Below are 24,895 nucleotides of genomic sequence, written 5' to 3'. Positions count from 1 at the left end.
GTTGGCGAGTTCATATCCAGGAGGGCTTGAATCTTTTCTGGATTAGCTTTAATTCCTCGGGCATTGACGATGAAGCCTAGAAACTTTCCCGAGCTGACTCCAAAGGAACACTTTAAGGGATTTAGTTTCATATTGTACTTTTTGAGGACTTTGAAGCATTCATCCAGGTCGTTTATGTGCCCCCCAGCTTTTCTGGATTTGACGAGCATGTCATCCATGTACACTTCCATGTTTCGCCCGATTTGGTCTTTAAACATTTTGTTTACCAATCTTTGGTACATAGCTCCAGCATTTTTTAGACCAAACGGCATGACTTTGTAGCAATAGAGACCCATATCTATTCGGAAACTTGTATGTTCTTGGTCTGGTCGATGCATCTTGATTTGATTGTAGCCTGAGTAAGCGTCCATGAAGCTTAATATTTCGTACCTTGCTGTTGCATCTACGAGGTGATCGATTCTTGGAAGTGGAAAATAGTCTTTAGGGTATGCCTTGTTAAGGTCTGTAAAATCAATACAAACTCGCCATTTCTTGTTCGGCTTGGGCACTAGTACGAGATTCGCGACCCAAGCCGGGTAAAAGCTTCGATTATGAAGTTGTTGTTGCGCAACTTTTCAACTTCATCTTTCAGGGATACTGCTCATTCTTAGTCTAACAGCCTTTGTTTTTATTGAACTGGCCAGAAATTGGGATCGATATTTAGAACATGTGAGATAATAGAAGGATCAATTCTGACCATATCCGCATGTGACCAGGCAAAAACGTCTAGGTTTGCTCTCTGAAATTTTATCAATTCTGATTTTACTTCGAGCAACAAACCCTTTCCGATCTTTGGCTTTCTGGTCGGGATAGTTGGATCGATCTCGATCTCTTCTAATTCTTCTACAGGTCCAACATTGCTGCTTGGATCCCCAAGTCGAGGATCCACATCTTCATCCCCGCCTTGGGAAATTCCCTACTTGGGAATGTTTTTTTTCCCTTGTCTATGCTCTGGCCGGAGGATATCTCCTTCTTAACCTTGGCGACTACAAGGTTATAACATTCCCGAGCAGAGTGCTGGTTTCCTCTCAGACACCGTACCCCATTCTTTGTTGGGAACTTCAGGCACGAGTGAAATATTGATGTGACAGCCTTTAAGTCATACAAGGCTGGTCGGCCAAGCATTACATTAAAAGCTGAAGGAACATCTAATATTAGGAACTGTGCCATGATAGTTATGCTCGTCGGAGCTTGTCCAATAGTGAGGGGTAGACGAATTTGTCCTCGAGGTGCAACTCCTTGACCAGATAAACCATAGACAGGCTGGAGGCATGGGGTTAGATCCTTGAGTTGGAGTCCCATTTTTTCGTAAGAAGTTTTGAACAAAATGTTGGAAGAGGCTCCATTGTCGATCATGGTCCTGGCCACCATTTTATTGGCTATTTGGACCTCCACGACCAGCGGGTCGTTGTGTGGAAACTTGACTTTGACAGCGTCTTCATCGTTGAATGATATGGTTGGCTCTCCTGCTCGTGGAACTTTGGGCTTCCTTTCTTCCACGACAAGGATAATATCTTCTTGTTCGTGTTGTGCTATTCGGGCATACCTCTCCCGAACTTTGCCCTAATCTCTAGCAATGTGTGGGCCTCCAATAATGACTTGTAAGTGTCCATCTACTGGCAGAGGTAGCAGATCTTGGTTGTTCTGACCTTGGTCGGTCTTGACATACTTCTGCAGGTGTGGATTGTTTTTCCTTATTAGGAATTCAATTTCCCGCTTTAGATTGTAGCATTCGTTAGTGTCGTGGCCGTAGTCTCTGTGGAACCGACAAAACTTTGACATGTCCCTTTTGTTGGAGTCTTTCTTCATGGGCCTGAGTTTCTTGTACGGGGCCAGCGACTGAGTTTCCATGTATACACTTTCTATATCTTCAGTTAGGATAGAAATTGCAGTGTATTTGACATGATTCTCCCGGGCAGTCTGTCCGGATTTATCAGTGAACTTTCCTTTCTTCCTGTTTCCTTACTTGTGGTTGTTGCTGGAACGCTTGCCACTTGAGCTTGAATTATTTGGGTAGTTGGGAAGTTGGGCAGATGTTCCAGTGGAAGGAGCCTTTGACTTGCCCTGCTTTTGTTCACCTTCCTCTCGTTGAATGGCTTCTTCGAGCTTGATGAAGCCTTCGACTCGGTCAAGGAAATCACTCATTGAGTCTACCGGCCCATTCTTTCTTATATCCTTCCAAAGTTCACCGAGGACTTCGATGCCCCCTAGTATTGCGATTAACTTTCCATCCTCGGTTACCCGTGAAACTTTGGTCGCTTCCGTGATGAATCTGCTGATGTATGCCCGGAGTGGCTCGCCTCGTCGTTGCTTAACTTCGACCAAGTCTCCCAAATGCAATGGAAGTTGGCGTGAGGAGGAGAATTGTGCATGGAATTCCGAAGAGAAGGTTTTCCTTGAACTAAACTTTCCAGGAGCCAACTTGAAATACCATTGCTGAGCGGCTTCTAACAAAGTGGCGGGGAAGATTCTACAGCATACATCTCCCCGTACTCCTTGTAAATCCATCTGCATTTTGAAATACTTGAGGATCTTCTCTCCCAGTATACATTTTCCACGTCGGCATTTTGAACTTGTGGGGCAGTGGCAGGAGATTGATCTCTGGTGAGAAAGGAGTTCCACGTGCTCGGTCCAACTCAAGATCATTATTCCTTTGTCCAGCCATGCCATGAAACATATTTTTCAGTTCGTCTAGCTGAGCCTGTACGGCTGGATTGACCTACTCGGCATTATGGTCAACATCTTTATGAGCGAGAATTTAAGTACAGGCTCCAGGCTGTACGATCGTCGTAATATTTTGTCCCTCTACTCCCCTCCTTCTGTTCCGATCATTCCTTAGGTCATGGGTTGCTCCCAACCTTTCGAACATAGAAGTGCCTGACTGCCTTAGTGATTGATTCGCTTGGTTGACAGGTGGGATGGCACCATTGAGTTGGTTGGAACCATTAGGTATAACTTCTCCTAATGAATTACCAGACAAGGTCTGCTCGCCTACTGCTGGGCCCACGAGTGCAACTTGTGACTGGGGATTGGGCGGCTAACCATTTGTAGTTTGGGAAGTTTTCATCGTCGGATCTTCGTCTGTTCCACTCAGGGGAATGACGTTTGGCGGCTGCTGACCTACAGTATGATAGGCTTTTCGTATCAGCATGGTAGCCTACCGACTACGGTTGTAACACCCTAACTAACATAGGCGTATTACGTGATTTTTAAACATGCTGTGCAGCTCGTTGCTAATCAACGAGATTTATGGAAAACGTGATTAATTAAAATTTTTGCTTTTTAATTAAACTTATAAAATAATATTACAAAAAGCTCGGGATCCCGATTACAAAATCATTTAATAAAAGAGTTAACTGTTTATACAAAATAATTGTCGCCTAGCGACTAGTTACAAAATCAGCCTTGCTGTCCCGAGGATCGTACTCTCCAGGCCTAACCACCCCGACATGTACAACCTTCATAAGCTCGCTCACGGTCCATCAGCTTTAGCCTTGCCTTTACCTACACATAAACGTAGAACTGTGAGTCAACAGACTCAGTAAGAAAAGCATAATAATATTCATACATAAAACCCGGTCATGATCAGACGCCCATACCCCTGATCATAACCCTAACTGCCGTGTCCAACACGATACTGAGTCCCACTACTGCCGTGTCTAACACGGTACTGAGTCACTACTGCCGTGTCCAACACGGTGCGCGAGTTCGAACGTTCATAGGGACGGTACTATTGACAAGTAACGGCTGATCGGTCGAGCCTGGTCATACTCCGGCTGCTGGTCATACTCCGGCTATGTATCGACGTGTTACAGTATCTTCCTGATCGGTCAAACCGGTCATACTCCCATTCTTGGTCATACTCCGGCAGTACCGACGGGATACGTCAATAGTACGGAACCACCAACCAAGTGTCGGCTGATCGGTCGAGCCGGTCATACTCATTGCTTGGTTATACTCCAGCCTGTATCGACGTGACAGGGTTGGATGGTTCGAAGCCAACATACATAACTAATGTAATCTAACAGGCTTCCTACATGCACGCTAAATATGTAATCTACATATGCATACTGTTTTTACCTGGATTCCGAATTCAGGTGTGCCGGTCAACCTGACTGGAACTTAACTGCGCGGCGGATTACAGGCTCCTAAACCATAAAAATCACAACACTATAAGTGACACGCTAAATCACTTCTCGGGGACTTAAACTAGGAACTAAAAGTTTCCCTATCGATAAAAAGCATGGCAATACCCCTTAAAACATAAAATCGAAGAAATCTAGGGTTTCAGAATTTTCCCCAACCGGTAGACCGGTTGCCCAACCGGAATTCCGGTTCTGGGAAAATTCAGAACCTCATCCGGAATTCCGGATGCACAACTGGAATTGCAGTTCCTCGCAGGCAGCAAACTCAAAAATTCATAACTTGCTCAAATCAACTCCAAATCAATTCAAACCTTCCAGACCTATTCCATATAACCCCTAGAACATTTCTAAGACAACAAAACCACCCAGATTGCACATAATCAAAAATCACCATTAAAGCTCAAGCTTTGAGTTCTAAACTCAAACTTGAGTAAACCTAGCTAACATGCAATCAAACCAGCTTAAATCTACTAAATCAAGCATAATTAAGCCTCTACAAACAACTACAAACATCCACAACATCACAGCAACAGAACATAACCAACTCTCTTTGAAAACCATAGATTTAACATAGAAAAATCATAACTTTACTCAACCTAACTATCATGCTTCAAAAACAACTCAAATAACCTTAATCTAACAAGCTTTAAACCTCTGAAATTAAGAACAAATTCACAGCAGCAACAACATCCAACAATCATGCATGCATCAACTATTTTCATCATTTTCTTTTCCAAGAAACAAAGGAAGAAAGTTAGGGAACACATACCACAACAAGAGATCACTAAAGTTTTGCAAACAAAGCTTGAATCACCAAAGAAAAGGGGCTGGTTCTTGAAGCTCCAAGAGAGCCGAAAAAGAGAGAGAGAATGAGAGCTTTTCTTGAAAATTTTCTATCTTTTTCTAAATTGAGATTTTTGAAATGAGAAAATGAAAATAAAAGACACCTATTCCTATTTACTTCAGCCAATATCAAAAATCAAATAACATTTATTTTTCAATTAGTAAATCACAAAAGACAAAATATCATTGGGGCAAAAAGACCATTTTGCCCCTCCACACTAAAACCACATAATTAACACTAAAGGGGTATTTTTGGGAAATTCTAAATTCCCGGCCATTCCCGACATTCCCAATGTCTAATAAAGCGTCCCAAACTACTGACATACTAAGTTGTGATTTCTACTGGGCCAAACACCGGGTTCCAAAATACTGGGCACCGGAATGCAAAATTATGAAAACTACTACATGACATAAAAATGCATCTCTGAATTCAATAATAACAGTATAATAAATTATTTAAATAGCTATAAATAATTTCATAATTAAACGTGATTAACTGCTAATTTCCAAATTAAACTAAGCGGTCTTTACAACTATTCCCCCCTTAAAAAGATTTCGTCCTCGAAATCTAACCTGAATAACTCTGGGTATTGAGCTCTCATATCTGACTCTAGGTCCCAGGTGGCTTCCTCCACCTTGCTGTTTCTCCAGAGAACTTTGACCAATGCTATGGTCTTATTCCGAAGGACTTTATCCTTTCTATCCAGGATCTGCACTGGCTGTTCTTCATAAGTCATGTCTGGCTGCAGCTCAAGGCTCTCATAACTTAGTATATGAGAGGGATCTGAAACGTATTTTCTCAACATCGAGACATGGAATACGTTGTGAAATGTTGATAAAGCTGGAGGCAATGCTAACCGGTATGCCACTTGACCTATCTTCTCGAGAATCTCGAAAGGTCCTGTAAATCTAGGGCATAACTTGCCTCTTTTCCCGAAACGTTTGATCCCCTTCATCGGAGATACCCGTAAAAACACATGGTCCCCTACTTGGAACTCAACATCTCTGCGTTTCGGATCTGCGTAACTCTTCTGTCTACTCTGTGAGGCAAGCATTCTAGCTTTTATCTTCTCTATTGCCTCATTGGTCCGCTGCACTGACTCTGGACCTAAGTATTTCCTCTCCCCTGTCTCATCCCAGTGAATGGGAGATCTACATTTCCTACCGTATAACAGTTCATAGGGAGCCATCCCTATCGTACTCTGATAACTGTTGTTGTAAGAAAATTCTATCAACGGTAGATACTTATTCCATGAGCCTTCAAAATCCATAACACAGTCTCGCAACATATCCTCCAATATCTGAATTGTCCTTTCGGACTGACCATCTGTCTGAGGATGGAATGCTGTACTAAATTTCAGCCTTGTACCCATTGCTCGCTACAAACTCTGCCAAAATTTGGAAGTGAACTTCGGATCCCTATCCAAAACTATAGACTTCGGTAACCCGTGAAGTCTTACGATCTCTCTGACATATAACTCTGCCAACTGATCCACTGTAAATGTTGTTCTAACCGGCAGAAAATGAGCAGATTTCGTGAATCGATCCACCACTACCCAGATGGAATCAAACAAACCCGTGGTCCTAGGCAATCCGACCACAAAATCCATCGTGATATCTTCCCACTTCCATTCTGGTAGGGTTAGAGGCTGCAACAACCCTGCTGGTCTCTGATGTTCATCCTTAATCTGCTGACAAGTGAGGCATCTCGATACGAATTCTACCAAATTCTTCTTCATACCGCTCCACCAGAAGTACGGTTTAAGATCTTGGTACATCTTAGTGGTGCCGGGATGTAGAGAATACGGGGTAGAATGAGCCTCCTCAAAAATCTCATTCCTGAGTTCCACACTATTCGGAACACAAACCCTAGCTTTATACAAAAGCATCCCGCTGTCTGATACTGAAAAGTCCTTGGCTTGACCAGCCAACACCTCATCTCTGATCTTTACTAACTCTGGATCCGTCATCTGAGCGACTTTTATTCTTTCCAACAGGTCAGATTGCGGCGTTAAGTTGTGAAACTGACCTACCACAAACTCAATGCGGATCTAACCATATCTTCGCTGGGCGAGGTGAGATCTGAACCATACTAGCTACTTGCCCGGGACCCTTTCTGCTCAGGGCATTGGCCACTACATTGGCCTTTCCGGGGTGATAGAGGATCTCACAGTCGTAATCTTTCACTAATTCCAACCAACGTCTTTGTCTCATATTCAAATCCTTCTGAGTAAAGAAATACTTGAGACTTTTATGGTCGGTATAGATTTCACACTTTTCCCCGTAAAGGTAATGCCGCCAAATCTTCAATGCGAAAACTACCGCGGCCAACTCTAGGTCATGAGTCGGGTATCGCTGTTCATAATCCTTTAACTGTCGGGAGGCATAAGCGATAACCCGATCGGCTTGCATTAATACACACCCCAAACCCTGTTTGGATGTGTCACAATAAACTACGAACTTCTCCTTGTCTGAAGGCAAAGCTAGCACTGGAGCGGTAATCAACCTCTGCTTTAGCTCCTGAAAACTAGCTTCGCACTTGTCTGACCAAATAAATCGCTGATTCTTCTTTGTAAGCTCGGTTAGGGGCATTGAAATTTTTGAAAACCCTTCCACGAACCTACGGTAGTACCCAGCTAAACCCAAGAAGCTTCTGATCTCTGTCACTGTCTTCGGTCTCGGCCAATCGCTGACGAATTCGATCTTCCCGGGATCCACCTTGATCCCATCTTTGCTCACAATGTGCCCTAGGAAGGACACCTGAGATAGCCAGAACTCACATTTCTTGAACTTGGCATAAAGCTTATGTTCTCGAAGCCGTTGCAGTACCATCTAAAGATGTAATTCATGCTCCTCTTCTGATTGAGAGTACACGAGGATGTCGTCGATAAACACAATCACACAGATATCGAGGAAATCCTTGAATACTCTATTCATCAAGTCCATGAATGCTGCAGGAGCATTGGTTAGTCCGAATGACATAACTAGGAATTCGTAATGTCCATACCTAGTGCGGAAAGCCGTCTTCTGAATGTCCTCCTCTTGGATTCTCAACTGATGATAACCCGAACGGAGATCAATCTTAGAAAAGACCGTCTTCCCCTGAAGCTGATCGAACAAATCATCGATCCTAGGTAATGGATATTTATTCTTCACCGTCAGCTTGTTCAATTCTCTATAGTCGATGCACATCCTCATAGATCCATCCTTCTTCTTGACGAATAAAACCGGGGCTCCCCAGGGTGACACACTGGGCCGGATAAATCTTATGTCAAGCAACCCTTGGAGCTGAATTTTTAATTCCTTAAGTTCAGCTGGAGCCATTCTATACGGGGTTTTGGAAACCGGTTCCACCCCTGGTGCCAAGTCTATCACGAAGTCAATCTCCCGCTGAGGTGGTAACCCTGGAAGTTCTTCGGGAAAAACATCCAAAAATTCCCGAACCACTTTGATGTCCTCTGGCTGAATGGTATCTGGCCGAGTGGTGTCCACCACCACGGCCAGAAACCCTAAGCAACCGCCATGCAATAAATCTCTAGCTGACATGGCCGAAATCACCGGGATCCGGGATCCCTGAACTGAACCAACAAACACAAATGGTTCTTCACTTTCCGGTTGAAAGATCACCATCTTCCTTTTACAATCAATGCTCGCCGAATATTTAGATAGGAAATCCATTCCTAAAATAATATCAAACTCTACTAAACTCATCTCTATCAAATCAGCACTTAACTCTCTACCATCTATCCTGATCGGCATAGACCTAATCCACCTGTTGGAGATAACCAATTCTCCGCCAGGTAATAGGGTTCCAAACCCTGATTCATAACTATCGTACGGTCTATCCAATTTACTAAAGACTCTGGCTGCCACGTAAGAATGTGTAGCCCCAGAATCAAACAGCACTGAGTAAAGCGAGTTATTAATAAAAAGCCGACTCCGTCACAACTGATGGGCTGGCATCTGCATCAGCCTGAGTGATGGCGAACACCCTGGCTGGAGTGGGTATCGCCAGAGCTCTCAGTGCCTCTGATCGGAGCTGGGGACAGTCCCTCTTGAAGTGTCCGGGCATGCCATAGTGAAAGCATCCCTGACCTTTGCACTCACCCCGATGGTGCCTTTTGCAGCTAGGGCACTCCGGATAGGAGAATCGGGTCTCAGTACCACCAGGACGACTCCCTCTATTCTGGTTCCCACGGAACCTCTTGTTCTGACTCGAGCCACCGGATGCAGTGGGTGCTCTCTTCCTCTGATCAATGGCCGAACCACTACTCCCCCTGCTAAAGCCTGATGCAGGAGGGGTAGGAGCCCCGCCACTCGCCGGAGTACTAGCTAACTCCGACATACACCCAATTGCGCCCTCAGCTCGCAGTGCCTTCTGCACCATCTGAGCATAGGTGGTATTGTCGTCCGTGGTAATCATCAAATCGTGTTTGATCCTTGCATTCAACCCGTCCAGATACTTCTCTTTCTTGCTGAAGTCGGTTGGCATAATTCCCTAGGCTAACCTCGCCAACCGATCGAACTGAGTAGTATACTCAGTTACGCTCATATTCTCACGCTGGGTCAGATGAGCGAACTCTTTCCTCTTGGCGCTTCTGACCGCCTCATTATAGTACTTGGCGTTGAAGAGTTCCTGAAACCTTTCCCAGGTCATGGTGGTGACATCGTGAATCTGAGACACCATGTCCCACCAGACCAGAGCGTCCTCCTGGAACTGGAAAGTGGCACACACCACTCTATCATTACCGGTGACACCCATGAAGTTCAAGATCTTGGTGATCACCGTCAGCCACTGTTCAGCCTTCATTACGTCTGGACCTCCCAGAAAGACAGGAGGTGCTTGCTTCCGGAACCGTTCATACAAAGGTTCCAATCTATTGGCCGCCACCACTATCTCGGCACTGGCGGCGAGGGGCGGGTGCCCATGGAACTACGGCACCTTTGGGCTGCAGGAGCACCCTGCTGTCACAACCTCTGAATCTCGAGGTCTTGTTCTTCTATCCGGGCTTGCATTTCCGCAAACCAAACCTCCCAGTTCTGGGCTCCCTGATCGGCTGGGGGAGCCTGGGCAGCCTGTGGCGGGTTCTCATCACCCCGACCACGAGCCCTGCCTCGGGGACCTTTACCTCGGCCCCTAACTGGCGGGGGAAACTGAGCTCCCTGATCTTGATTCGACCCCACTGAGTTGCCCTGACTCCTGGTAGTCAGCCTGGCGTCCATCTAGTTAGAACCGCCTGCGAAACCAAGAGTTGGCATATCAGGTCGTATTCAAGGAGAGCTTACTAATGCCGCTTAATTTGGAAATTAAAAACGAAACATGCGCCTATTCTACTATCAGGCTACTAACATGCTTCCTATCAGGCTTTTCTTTTTTCATAAATAAATAAATAAACTACTAAAGCAATAAAGGCTTACTGAACCATGAAACGAGCTAACTGCTGATGATGATTGTACATGTCGTGACGATCTTCGGAAGACAACCTGGCGGCTCTGATACCAAATTGTAACACCCTAACTAACATAGGCGTATTACGTGATTTTTAAACATGTTGTCCAGCTCGTTGCTAATCAACGAGGTTTATGGAAAACGTGATTAATTAAAATTTTTGCTTTTTAATTAAACTTATAAAATAATATTACAAAAAGCTTGGGATCCCGATTACAAAATCATTTACAAAAAGAGTTAACTGTTTATACAAAATAATTGTTGCCTAGCGACTAGTTACAAAATCAGCCTTGCTGTCCGAGGATCGTACTCTCCAGGCCTAACCGCCCCGACATGTACAACCTTCATAAGCTCGCTCACGGTCTATCAGCTTTAGCCTTGCCTTTACCTACACATAAACGTAGAACAGTGAGTCAACAGACTCAGTAAGAAAAGCATAATAATATTCATACATAAAACCCGGTCATGATCAGACACCCATACCCCTGATCATAACCCTAACTGCCGTGTCAAACACGATACTGAGTCCCACTACTGCCGTGTCCAACACGGAGCGAGTCCTTCTTGCCGTGTCCAACACGGTGCGGGAGTTACGAACATTCATAGGGACGGTACTATTGACAAGTAACAGCCTAATCGGTCGAAACGGTCATACTCCGGCTGCTGGTCATACTCCGGCACATGCTTAGACGTGTTACGGTATCCTCCGATCGGTCAAACCGGTCATACTCCGGCTGCTTGGTCATACTCCGGCTGTCTGCAGAGCGGGATACGTCAATAGTACGGAACCACCAACCAAGTGTCAGCCTGATCGGTCGAACCGGTCATACTCCGGCTGCTGGTCATACTCCAGCCTGTATCGACGTGACAGGGTTGGATGGTTCGAAGCCAACATACATAACTAATGTAATCTAACAGGCTTCCTACATGCACGCTAAACATGTAATCTACATACGCATATTGTTATACTAATCTTACCTGGATTCCGAATTCAGGTGTGCCGGTCAACCTGACTGGAACTTAACTGCGCGGCGGATTACAGGCTCCTAAACCATAAAAATCACAACACTATAAGTGACACGCTAAATCACTTCCCGGGGACTTAAACTAGGAACTAAAAGTTTCCCTATCGATAAAAAGCATGGCAATACCCTTTAAAACATAAAATCGAAGAAATCTAGGGTTTCAGAATTTTCCCCAACCGGTAGACCGGTTGCCCAACCGGAATTCCGGTTCTGGGAAAATTCAGAACCTCATCCGGAATTCCGGATGCACAACTGGAATTCCGGTTCCTCGTAGGCAGCAAACTCAAAAATTCATAACTTGCTCAAATCAACTCCAAATCAATTCAAACCTTCCAGACCTATTCCATATAACCCCTAGAACATTTCTAAGGCAACAAAACCACCCAGATTGCACATAATCAAAAATCACCATTAAAGCTCAAGCTTTGAGTTCTAAACTCAAACTTGAGTAAACCTAGCTAACATGCAATCAAACCAGCTTAAATCTACTAAATCAAGCATAATTAAGCCTCTGCAAACAACTACAAACATCCACAACATCACAGCAACAGAACATAACCAACTCTCTTTGAAAACCATAGATTTAACATAGAAAAATCATAACTTTACTCAACCTAACTATCATGCTTCAAAAACAACTCAAATAACCTTAATCTAACAAGCTTTAAACCTCTGAAATTAAGAACAAATTCACAGCAGCAACAACATCCAACAATCATGCATGCATCAACTATTTTCATCATTTTTTTTTCCAAGAAACAAAGGAAGAAAGTTAGGGAACACATACCACAACAAGAGATCACTAAAGTTTTGCAAACAAAGCTTGAATCACCAAAGAAAAGGGGCTGGTTCTTGAAGCTCCAAGAGAGCCGAAAAAGAGAGAGAGAGAATGAGAGCTTTTCTTGAAAATTTTCTATCTTTTTCTAAATTGAGATTTTTGAAATGAGAAGATGAAAATAAAAGACACCTATTCCTATTTACTTCAACCAATATTAAAAATCAAATAACATTTATTTTTCAATTAATAAATCACAAAAGACAAAATATCATTGGGGCAAAAAGACCATTTTGCCCCTCCACACTAAAACTACATAATTAACACTAAAGGGGTATATTTGGGAAATTCTAAATTCTCGGCCATTCCCGACATTCCCAATGTTTAATAAACCGTCCCAAACTACTAACATACTAAGTTGTGATTTCCACTGAGCCAAACACCGGGTTCCAAAATACCGGGCACCGGAATGCAAAATTATGAAAACTACTACATGACATAAAAATGCATCTCTCAATTCAATAATAACAGTATAAAAAATTATTTAAATAGCTGTAAATAATTTCATAATTAAATGTGATTAACTGCTAATTTCCAAATTAAACTAAGCGGTCTTTACAACGGTTTTCGATCTCTTCATGGTGAGCCCTTAATGCCTCCATCTCTCTATTCCTCCATTCGTTGAACATGCGCCTTTGTTCGTCGAATGCAAGATTTACTGCAGCACGTAGTTCGTCCTGATCGTGATGCAGGGTGTTGTTATGACCTTGCATGAGTCCTAGCGCGTCACGAAGATTTTGTAATTCAGTTACATCTCCAATGGTCGTCTGGGCGTTGGTTCCAAGTGGAACAATTGTGCTATGAATGCCCTGGTTGGGTGCGGAACTGTTATTCCCAGTCTCTTGCACACCAGGCGCAATTCCATCTATAGGAACTGTTTCACCATTTCCTACGCTCACCGGCTGTCCAGGATTAACAGCAGGCGGAACCCTTGTGCTCCCTGGGTTCTATGATGTAGGATCCAGCGTCTGGAATTTGCCGGATCAGTCAGGCCTCTACGAGTTTGCACCATCGTATTGGCGGTTGGATGTTGAACAAAGAGCGATTAGTGATCCTACTCTCAATGAAAGCACCAAAATGTTGACTTCACTTTTAGCTAATGACAATGAGTCTATTTTATAAGCGATAAACGATAGATAATAATAGATATATGATAAAGCAATAATAAGACACAGGGATTTTATAAAGGTTCAACCCCGATCAGTTCGGTAATAGCCTAATTCTCGTTACTTGTATTGACTTAAGATCAAGGAGAAAGATTCCTTTTCTTATAGCTCTTACAACAGTATCTCTGAATATATAATTCTTAGATAACAATATAGTCTTAGCTCAACTGCTTTTCGACCAATCCCTTGCCCAGTGAATATGCATAACTATTTAGAGGGCAAGTAAACTTGGAGAGGAAGAGTTTCCCCTCTCGTTACAATGCGTATAAACAGAATGATCATGGGATCAATGCTGAATACAAGGATCGTGAGATTGAGGCTGAATACACTGATAGTGGGATCGTGTGTATGCCATATCCGCGTAAATTGATCCCTGAGTTATAGGGATTGTGCTGATGACTCATGATGCGAAAGCTGAATTCACTAAGTGTTGGTTGCTCTGCGTGGATTGCTGAATACTTCGCTCTGAGCGTGCGAGCGATATGTCCTACTTGGACTACTCTTCCCGAGCAGATATTCCAAGTGAATTCCACGTGTCACCATTTATGTGATGCCAAGTCAGAGTGCAAAAGTTAGGATAACAATATTAATAAAAATAAAAAACATATAAATATATGAAAAAAAAAACAACATTTTATAAATATAGAAATTTAATTTTCAATAAAAATCAATTTGATTTCAAATTAAAAAAATATCTATCATATATTTTTTGTAATAACTACATAAGAGGGTTTACGAAAAAAGGCTCACATATGTCGTTAGTTATTTTGTAATACCGATGCTATAGGGGTTATACTTTCGGTTTTCTTACTATCTTTTAGCGATCTGTATAGTAGTGTTGTTAGCGAATTTTACTAAAATTTACCCTATAAATTCTTAAAATTTGTCTTTAAAAATCTAATTTTCAGTAGTGTATACTAATACTATAACAGCCTCATAAACAACTTTATATGTTATGCATGGTTTATTTGACTGAGTACCTTCTCTTCGATATCTTGTTTCTTTAGTCTATTAATTGTCAAATTCAATATATATACAACAATTAAATATAGAGCATTATTATTGGGTACCAGTGGTGTCTAGCACCCTTAAGACGTATCGTCTTGTGATTGACTAACGATACTCCCTAAAAACTATTATACTTAACTATATGAAACTCGATACTTAATTAGAGCAATAATAATATTGACACGTAGGAGGATGCTTGGCACAATTGGTGCCTTTTAATATTGTTCCTCCTTTTGTTTAAAGCTCATTCACTCGTTGACCTAAAACTCCAAGTGGATAAAACTTGATCTCCTTTTGCCCTCGCGCTGCAGTAGTTTGAACGACGACCCGATTTCAACCCAAATATATATATATATATATATATATATAATTGACATATATAAATACTGTATCATATTTTTCGGAAGAAAAGTCTCCTAAGAATTCTAAATAAATGTCAGACCTATTGATTTATTTATTTTTGACATCACAGACCTATTTATTATTATTTTGTATCCATTTATCCTTTTGTGTTTTGTTTGTGTCAAACATTAGGACCAACCAAAATTTATTATCACTATTTTTTTCTGGACATATAATGGTTACATTTTAATTTTATTGATGATACTGATACATTTTAATTGCCATCAATTGTAGTTTATGGTGTAAAAATACAACTATAATTAATTAAGTTAAAAGATAATAATGATCTGGATGGATTATCTTTTATCTATAAATTTATGTCGTTAAAAAAATCAAAATTTTGTCCTATTTAGCCATTAATATTTTATTAAAATAAAAAATAAGAGAAAAGTGACATAAAATAATAGCAATAATAATCATTATCTGAAGAAGAAAGGTACTAATAATCAGAAAGAAGTACCATGTTTCTACTAGGAGCAACACTTATTCTGTGAATCTTCATAAAAAAATATATATTATGATCGGACTAGGGCAAGTTGAGAAATCTGTGGTATAAAGAAGAGTAGTCGGGAAAAGGACAGAAAATAAGATATGAAAGGTGTGTGTGACAAAATACATGCACCTAAAGTATAGAGTGAATTGCCTCTTGCCTTGACCCAAAGACCACCCACATCCCACATCCGCATTGGACACGCTGAGTAGCCCCCGTACAATTGCATTAACAAATAATAATAATACAATCCCAAATCACCTCTCCGCGTTGAAATAGAGTCGCTTGGCCCTCAAGCTACGTTTTCTATGCTATTTCTATGTCTAACCTCCACTAACTATCTTTTTTTTTCTTTCTAAGAAAAATCAATTAAATAGTAATTACTTTAAATTAATTAATTTTTTTTTTCCAAAGTAGTTATTAGGTAGTTAGGAAGAAGTTTTTTTTTAGCTAAAAGAAATTAAAACAATATAGCAATTCTTAATTATATTAATGATGATAACACATTTAAGGCTTAAACACAGTACCACTTTCCTTTCGGACAAAAACACACATAAATATCGGCGTTGTCAAGGGCTTTAAGATAAACAATATGATTTATTATTAAACGAAAAAAAATAAAAATAAATAAGAACTAGAAAAATAGGAATGCAATGGGATGGGAAATAATATCGGGGATAATTTGGTCAACTCAAATGAGTGACGAACTTTCTCATCGACCAGAGTACGTCACTGTCCAATGGCTCTTTCCGTAAAAACAGTGGGATTTCGAGGTCGGTTTTTTAATGTGGGGTGGATAAAATAGGAAGAGGAGATGACGATCAGATTCAGATGTGGATTGTGGATGTGGAGTGGAGAAACACCGGCTGTTTGTTGGGTGTTACTAAGTAGTCTACTTTACTTTATTTTACTACTTCCTTGCAATTACTGTTCTCCAACTCAAAACTCTTAATGTGAATTCCCCCAATTTCTGAACACATATAATATATTTTTCAAAAAATTAGATTAAAATAATACACAAAATCAGGACCTCCATAGCCAGAAAGCTTAAAATTCATAGTTGGTCTGTCGCGTCTCACTGGCACACATCTGTTTTCTGTTTGCCAATTTTATTTTCTTGAAACAAAGCCCAAGAGAGATTCTAACCTCAATAACTTGATTGGTTCGACTTGTGAAATTGTACTGTATTTATACACAAGTAATTCTATTTATACATCTAAGTGAAAGAGTGGACTTCAATGAGTCTTTTATACAGTCCGAATTTCAAGCGTTCAGAGGTGGAGATGGGAAAGAACTACCCAGAATTCATGGATTTGAGCTTCGACCAAAATCAGGAAGAGAGCTCTACTTTAACGCGTTATTGCTCAGCTCCGGGCTCCTTTCTGGCGACCCTTATGGAAAACAGTGGTAATAATGATAACGATGCTGCTGTTGAAGGTGGATCTGAGGAGGATTACCGTGATTTGCGATCCTCGAGTCCCGAAGTGGAGACCATGTTAGAGAGATTCATTTCGGCTTGTAATGGATCTGACAACATAGGAGAGAGATCTTCAATGAAGCAGGAGCCTAAGGACTACTCCAAAAACGGTTCTCAAGCTCCGCAAATCCATAGCATACATCGCCTTAATTCAGTGGACTCTAATTTGGAGAGTTCGTTCGGTGTTTTCAACTCTAAGGGACTGGTAAATTCGCTTCAACCTAAGATGGGTCCTCCAAATGATGATCGCTCAAATCTTCTTCGGCAGAGTAGCTCTCCAGCTGGGTTCTTCTCCGCTCTAGCTTCTGAGAATAGTATGTCTTATATCTAATAATATCTTCTTGTTTATTTTACTCGTTTGATGATTTGTTCATGCTTTCATTGTTTTCTCTTCTTCTAAAGTAAATCTGTATTAATTTTGATGCACAATAGGTTTTGATGCGATGAGAGGTGGCTCTAGAGTCGATACTCAATTGAATTTCTCATCCGGGTCAGCTTCATGCTCAAGGCGTATGCCTCAGATTTCTGAGAATGGGAGTGATGAAGTGGGAATTGAAAATGGTGGTGAGTACCTCCCAAGTTTCCCAACGGATTCTTGGGATGAATCAGCATTCAGTGGCCTCAAAAGGTCCAGAGATCACAATGATGTGAAGATTTTTTCTACTTCAAGTGACTTTGAAATGGAGGTAACGATTGGGGTTTGTGTTTTTTTTTTTTCCTTTTTCCCACCATTATGGTTGACATCAATATAAATGACGTTATCTTTCAACAGAGCACAGACTTTGGAAACTGCAGCCGTGGTTTGACACATCATTTGAGCTTGCCAAAGAATTTTGAGATGGCTCCTAGAGAAAAGGTTTTGCATTTTCAGGGTTCTGTTCCTTGCAAAATGCGAGCCAAGAGGGGCTACGCTACTCATCCGCGAAGCATTGCAGAGAGGGTAAGAAGAACCCATTCTTCTATATTTTGATAATGAAGGATGAAAGTCAAATCTTGAAACAATCAGACTCCCATAAGATTTGTGTAAAACATGTCCATAGATTCTTGAACAAACAATCTAGTAGATAAACTAATGCTTATGCTCAAAATGTTAGGTTGGTTGGGAAATTAAAGAGATAATAATTGTTGTTGCATTATTTGTTGGATTCATTGCAAAAATATTAAGACAGCTGTTAATTTCAGAATAGAAGAACTCGGATTAGTGAAAGAATCAGAAGATTGCAGGATCTATGCCCAAATATGGATAAGGTGGCTGAGACATTCCAAACCCAGATGTGATCATGTATTCATGGTAATAGCTTTCAATTTAACTGTTTTTTTCTTCTTGACAGCAAACAAACACAGCAGATATGCTAGAGTTGGTGGTTGACTACATTAAAGACCTGCAGAAAGAGGTTAAGGTACAAAGAAAAATCTAATTCTTGTTCCCATCAACTGGAATTTCAGCCAACTTTTGTTTCCCTTGTATGAAAATATATTTTCCTTTGGTTGCAGACACTTTCAGACACAAAGGCCAAGTGTTCATGTTTAAGCAAAAACAGGAAGTCATCAAGTCCTTCTGCATGATTTGCTCCTGTACAGAGCCGGAACAATAATAAATAATGAAGATACTATTGGCGCGGAGAAAGGAATTAGTAAGTTGCCAGCTAGGTATAGATTGCTTGGGGTCGCTCCTTGTAAAAATTATTCCATGAAAAGAATAGGAAATTCGTAAAAAGAACGGAGAGTTTCTTTGTGTTTTCCTGGAGGATTTCATGATATAAACTATTATATAGCTAGTTCGGTTGAACTATTTGTTCACATTGCTTCCCCGACAATTACATAATTCTACTAGCCAAGTTTTTGTTCTTGTTTATAACTCCCAACCTTAGTTCAAATATCAGCCTCGTTGCGATGTTCAGTTGTAAGAGAAAATAAATCATGCCAAAGAATTTACTTTCTGTATTGGTTACAGATTGGTTTACATGATATTCTATTGTAAAATGATAATAAATTTTGTATGCATAATTAGAAGTATTTGTAATGGAGAATATTTCTTAACCTGTGAATATCTCCCCAAAAATATCTTAATTATTTCCTTAATTAGAAGGTTTTCTAGTTGAATAATGGGCTCTGATTGTTGATTATGCCTTTCGGCTTTGGGTTACACATTTAGTTTTATTCTTTTTCCTTTTTTTCTAGAGGAAAGATGATCCTTTGAGAAGGGAGAATGTCTAAAAGGTTCCAGGGATCATCTCCTATCAAGATTGTAGCTTCATCTAACCCCAGTGCAAAGTGAGCCAGTTTATGGGCTGTTTCATTTGCTGTCGGACATGGCTTACTGCAAAGGGTAATGAGACAAAGCTATTTTGATTTGAGTTACAAAATCGTCAAACAAAGTCAGGTTCTACCAGCTTGGTGTGGATTGCATCAGTCAGAGTAGCAATTCGATTCCACTTGGTGCAAATGGAAAGAGTTCCTGGTGACACCACGGAAGTGCCAGAAGAAGAGATTTTGCTTCCATTGTTGCTGGATCACCAATTTCTTCAATCGGGTACCTATAGCAGCTACTACATGACCGTTATTGTTGTGCAAGACACCAGCTAGCCTCACACTCGAGCAATGTTCTGAGATAGCTGAATCAACGTTGAGGTTAAGCTTTCCTGGAGGTGGGCGCGTCCAAGAAGGTGAGGAAACAATGCTTGTCTCAACCTGCCCGATTTGTTGATGAAGATAAGCTTCCTTGAATTCTTTTAGGTAGGACGGAGCAGCACTGTGAATATCTCCTGCTCTAGTTGTTGGACCTGTGAAAAAAAGTTTGTTCCTACAATGCCAAATATACCAAACTGTGAGAACTCCGTACCTTTCCATACTTTCTTCACGCAATCACAATACAGCAAGGCATGGGTAACTGTTTCTTCATATAAATTCAGTGAATGGACTTACTAGAAGTCCTTACAAATAAATAAATAAATAAATGCTTAATTGTTTTCAACTCACTCCCTCAATGTAAAATGAATCCAAAGTCCCCGAATAGTGACTCGCCTACTTGGTGGAAAAATTTAAAAACCAACCAAATTCCACTCTTTTGAACTCCTCGGCTTCTCCAGTCTCCTTTTTTCTTCATAAAATGAAATCTATGCTCAATGTTCATATTTTTCTTCACTAATGAAGAGTTTTCACTGAGCTCTTCTGAGTTCAACTGCATTTCTTTCTTTCTCATTCTTTCAACGGTTGAGCTCAAGACCCTTTGAGCTGTCTTCATACTATTGTTTTCTTAAGTATATTAACTATTTTTTTTATTATTATTTTCGAAAGAAACATCTTTTCCTTTATTCATTATTCTCTTTTTTTAGCAAAACATTATGTTTGTCTTTTTTTTTTTTTTTTTTTTTTTTTTTTTTATACAAGTTAAAATAACAAAAGTAACACCATTTTTTTTTAAAAAAAAAAAATAACAAAGGTAACAAAGTTACATAACTCATGGAAGATTTTTTTTCTATTTATAAAAGTTTATTGTCTATCCTAAATGCATGTAGAGATACTCGAGAAGAATTAGACAATAAAACTTTAATATAAAAAAAAATATATCTCAAAATTAACAGTTGTGACTTCCGACTCACCAATAGAGCAAATAAAGAAAAAAAAATTAATTTATGAAAAATATTTAATAAAACATGAAATTTTATATAAATATTGTCACATAGAATTCTTTAATGTGAAGACTAGAACTTATATTCTCATCTCCATTGTTGAAGGTGACTACAATCTATCTAGGCTACAGTCCATCTAGGGTTCGTTTGGTACGCCATATTACATCGTATTGTATTGTATAGTATTATATTAAATTATATTTTATGCAATATTTTTATGTAAAACTATATGTGGTATTAACTTTGATGGACACTTAAATATATAATATTTTAATATAAATTAAAGTTTAACATAGTATTATATAAAAATATGATATATAATCTAATCTATCTATATCTATATACCTATATATATAAAGGAGTAGTATGAGGCGGTGACGTGACGGTCTAAAAACGCTTTAAAGTACTAATTCTTTTTTCTCCATATTTTTTATTTTTATTATTTTTTTTCTTATTATATAACTAACAATATGAATTAAATTAAAATATCATAACTAAATAGATTTTTTTTCTCCATCACGTTGTTTAATAGAATTTTCCACAAATAAAAAAATACCAAAATAACTGCACATTAGTTACTCTAAACCCTACATTATAAACTACACATTATATATACATGTATGGTTTATAATAAGAATTAGTTACTATAACCCTACATTATAAACTACACATATATATAACTCTCTTATATTCTCTCCCCTAAGCTGTATTCTATCCCTCCCATCCTCAAATGGTCCAAGTTATATGTTGGGTTAATCCCCATATAAGTCAACCTGTAACAGTTAATAAAATCAAAAAAAAAAAAAAAAACCAATTAGTTACCACAAGCCAAACTAATCTAACGGTTAGACATCAAGATCCAAAATCAGTTAGTTAATCCTAACTAACCTATTCAGCTACAACAACTATAAATAGATGAATCCAAGACTCAGAAAGACTTACAGCTTCAAAATTACTCCTCATAAATCCAGAGAGAAAGAGATGAAAACTCCAGACCTAGACAGAGAGAGTTTCTCTCGTGTGTAAACAGAAAGAAAAAGAGTAGAATTAGAGAGGAAGAGAGAAGAAGAGGATCGATTAGATCCTGAGAGAAAGATCAGTAAGAGTGATTGAGAGATTGAGAGAAGTTGTACATACCTGAGTGAAGAAATGAACTACCAGACGAATCATGTGTCTTGGAGTTCTGAAACCTGATGTAAATCAACGATCTTGATAGTGGATTGTGGCTGATCTTAGTTAGGCTAAAATTAGTCTAAATTTCGGGTCATATTTTCGGTTAGTTTTCACTCTTTGTTTCTAGTTTTAGGGCTATTTTATGCTTGATTCTTTTGTTTCAGGTCCTCGGGTGTTTAAAGAAAGTATGTACAAGAATTGAGGACAAGTGATGAAAGAATTGAGAAGAAAAACCAAAAAAAACGTGTGGTGCCTAATCCCGTCGCGACAGGAAATGTCCCAGTCGCGACGGGGATTGGCAGAAAGAATCTCGAAAAAAGGATGGTTAACCCCGTCGCGACGGGGGCATTGCTAGTCGCGACGGGGACCTAGTGACGGGATTTTTGGCAGTTTCGTAATTTTGTGAATTTTAAAGATGAGACTTGGTTTAAATAGAGAGAGTTCGTGAAAATTAGGGTTCATTCAGATTTGGAGCCCTAGAAACAAAGGAGGAGGCTAGAAGAGCGGCTTGCGGCGACCCGGATCACTTGCTTCAACTAGTTCGTTCTCTTCTCTTTAATTTTTCTATGCTATTTTCTGTTTCAATGTTAATTATGGATTTGATTATGGATGTTATGAACTAAACTCCTATTTAGGGAGGATGATGAATGTTGTTTTAAGTTTTGCCTAGTTAGTGAATAACTACCATTCCTTCAATCTTGATTTGTGAAATTATCTATATTTGTGCTTAATTCCATGTGTAAGCTTGATCACCTTCTACATGTTCTATGATCTCAATTCAAAATCTGAAAAGTGAGAATTGAGAATGCTAAAATTGGATAATTTAGGTTTTGATGTGAAACGAGAGTATTTGCATAGCCTTTGTGACAATTAGATTATTGCTTAATGCTGATTTCATGCTAGTTTAATTCAGAGATTAATTAGCGAGCATGCGATTTAGAACCTAAAAGATCTGAAAAGAGTTAGGCTAATTTATAATCTGTCATTCACTTCAAGAAAAGGATAGCAATTAGGCGTTAACAATTGTGGTAAACTAACAACAAGATTCTCCTCCCTAATCTCTCATCTTGATTAATATTCACTTGTTTCTTTAAGTTTCTTGAATTTCTTTCTTCCTTTTTCAATCATAAATACTTTTGATTTGCTAAATAGAATTATAAGTATAGTTTAGTAGTAATTAATCCAATTCCCTGTGGTTCGACCTCACTTGTGTGAGTATACTACTTGATTGCCTGCACTTGCGTAGTAATTAATAATTTTCGTAACAAGTTTTTGGCCCTGTTGCCGGGGAATTGTATAAATATTAATATTACACAAAATTATACTAACTTCTACTTTGGTTTATTTCTCTTGCTAAATTTCTAACCTGTCTCTTGCATCACTGCTTTTATCTATTTCAGCTATTTTGAGTGCATGCGCCGCCAAGGGCAAGCAGTTGTATTGCCCGTTTATCCTGAAATCGAGAAGACCTGTAGGAGAAACAGGAGGAACAAAAGGCAAGAGAGAGTTTCAGTACCTGCTGAAACACCAGAAATCATGGCTGACAATGCCAATGTTGCACATAATGGAGGAAACAACGGTAATAACAGAGGTGTCGTTGAAGATCAAGCTAATGGCCGTAGCTTGAGAGATTATATCCTCCCAACTCTTATGGGGGTTCAGTCATGCATTAGGCCACCGGCAGTGGAAGCTAACAACTTTGAAATCAAGCCTGCTATACTTCAAATGGTGCAGTCTTCAGTCCAGTTTGGTGGACTCCCTTCTGAAGATGCTAATCTGCATCTATCAAACTTCATGGAACTATGTGAGACTTTCAAAGTCAACGGAGTTAGTGATGATGCCATCCGTCTGAGACTGTTTCCATTCTCACTAAGAGAAAGAGCCAAGAGTTGGTTGAACTCTTTGCCACCAAACTCCATAGCCACATGGAATGACTTGGCAACAAAATTCCTGTCAAAGTTCTTTCCTCCAGCAAAGTCTGCCAAGTTGCGAGGAGAAATCAACAACTTATGACAGTAGGATAATGAATCTCTCCATGAGTCTTGGGAGAAGTTTAAGGATCTCATCAAAAAGTGCCCTCATCATGGTATTGAGAAGTGGATACTGGTGCATAACTTCTACAACGAGTTGGTTGGTAACACTAGAACTCTTATAGATGCTGCAGCTGGTGGAGCATTTATGAGAAAGAGTGCGAATGAGGCTTATGATCTGTTGAAGGAAATGGCCCTAAACAATCAGCAGTGGCCAACTGAAAGATGTCAAACTAAGAAGGTAGCGGGTGTGCTAGAGGTGGATGCCATTACAAAGTTGCCAGCCCAGGTCGAGGCCCTAACAAAGCTGATTGCAGTGCAAGCCAAACAAGCTCAAGTGGTCTGTGAGATATGTGGAGGTCCTCATCCCTTTTCTGAGTGCCAGGCAGATGTGAATGATTTGCCAATGGATGAAGCAAAAGCCATTGGAAATTATTCTCAGAACAACAACAACTATGGGTTCAATCAAGGAGGTAACCGAAGGAACAGTGGGTTCTATCAACAGAGAAATCAGAACAAGACACAAAACCAATAGTATACTCAACAACAAAGCTCTAGTGGAAATTCTGGTTTGCAGACAGATTTATTGTTACAATTTATGACTGAAACTAGATCTTCCATTAAAGATTTGCAGACTCAAATGGGGAAACTAGCACCTCAGGTAGCAACCCGTCCTCAAGGAAATTCGCCTAGTACAACTGAAGTTAATCCTAAAGAAAATTGCAAGGCAATTACCCTGAGGAGCGGTAAGAAATATGATGGGCCTGAAATGGTACAACCAGTGGATGAAGAGATTAAAGATCAAACAACACCAACTCAAACATCATTAGATAAGAAGACTAGTGATAGTCCTGCACAACAACAACAGTCTCCACCAGTCAATATTGATCATCATGTGAAGATACCTTATCCTCAGAGACTCCAAAGACCAATCTAGACAAGCAGTTCACAAAATTTCTAGAGGTCTTTAAAAGACTACACATCAACATTCCTTTTGCTGAAGCTTTAGAACGGATGCCCAGTTATGTGAAGTTCATGAAGGAGATTTTGTCCAAAAAGAGAAAAATGGAGGACTATGAAACAGTGGCATTAACTGACGAGTGTAGCCCCATTCTGCAAAAGAAACTCCCTCCCGAACTCAGAGATCCAAGGAGTTTCACTATGTTTGTTTTTGTGCCCTA

The 24,895-nt window shown here is 39.9% G+C and overlaps 1 protein-coding gene and 1 non-coding gene across 3 annotated transcripts; one reads left to right on the top strand and one right to left on the bottom strand.

The window, feature by feature from the left end:
- The first annotated feature begins 15,992 nt into the window (after nt 1–15,992).
- LOC115712298 (transcription factor bHLH130) lies at nt 15,993–18,985 on the top strand. 2 transcript variants are annotated; one of them, XM_030640558.2, is made up of 6 exons: nt 15,993–17,193; nt 17,312–17,565; nt 17,652–17,819; nt 18,062–18,127; nt 18,211–18,279; nt 18,374–18,985. In XM_030640558.2, exons 1-6 carry the CDS (start codon nt 16,641–16,643, stop codon nt 18,443–18,445), a joined length of 1,182 nt encoding a protein of 393 aa, XP_030496418.1. In that variant the 5' UTR covers nt 15,993–16,640; the 3' UTR covers nt 18,446–18,985. The 2 variants fall into 2 exon arrangements, with proteins under 2 accessions (XP_030496418.1, XP_030496419.1); XM_030640559.2 differs by lacking the exon at nt 18,062–18,127 and having other exon boundaries at nt 16,063–17,193.
- Nucleotides 18,986–23,667: 4,682 nt separating this feature from the next.
- On the bottom strand, nt 23,668–23,774 carry LOC115715396 (small nucleolar RNA R71). The gene has a single exon (XR_004011270.1). It is a non-coding gene; the product is annotated as a small nucleolar RNA R71 (small nucleolar RNA).
- Between the last annotated feature and the right edge of the window lie 1,121 nt (nt 23,775–24,895).

The sequence above is a fragment of the Cannabis sativa genome, chromosome 4 (assembly GCF_029168945.1).
Source record: "Cannabis sativa cultivar Pink pepper isolate KNU-18-1 chromosome 4, ASM2916894v1, whole genome shotgun sequence".
Lineage (NCBI taxonomy): Eukaryota > Viridiplantae > Streptophyta > Magnoliopsida > Rosales > Cannabaceae > Cannabis > Cannabis sativa.
The sequence above is the reverse complement of the archived record's forward strand: the minus strand, read 5'-3'. Positions and strand labels throughout refer to the sequence as shown.

Coding starts and splice junctions, on each gene's coding strand:
- LOC115712298 (XM_030640558.2), top strand. CDS start 16,641: ATGAGTCTTTTATACAGTCCGAATTTCAAGCGTTCAGAGGTGGAGATG. Junction 17,820..18,061: donor CGCGAAGCATTGCAGAGAGG/GTAAGAAGAACC, acceptor TGTTAATTTCAG/AATAGAAGAACTCGGATTAG. Junction 18,280..18,373: donor ACCTGCAGAAAGAGGTTAAG/GTACAAAGAAAA, acceptor CTTTGGTTGCAG/ACACTTTCAGACACAAAGGC.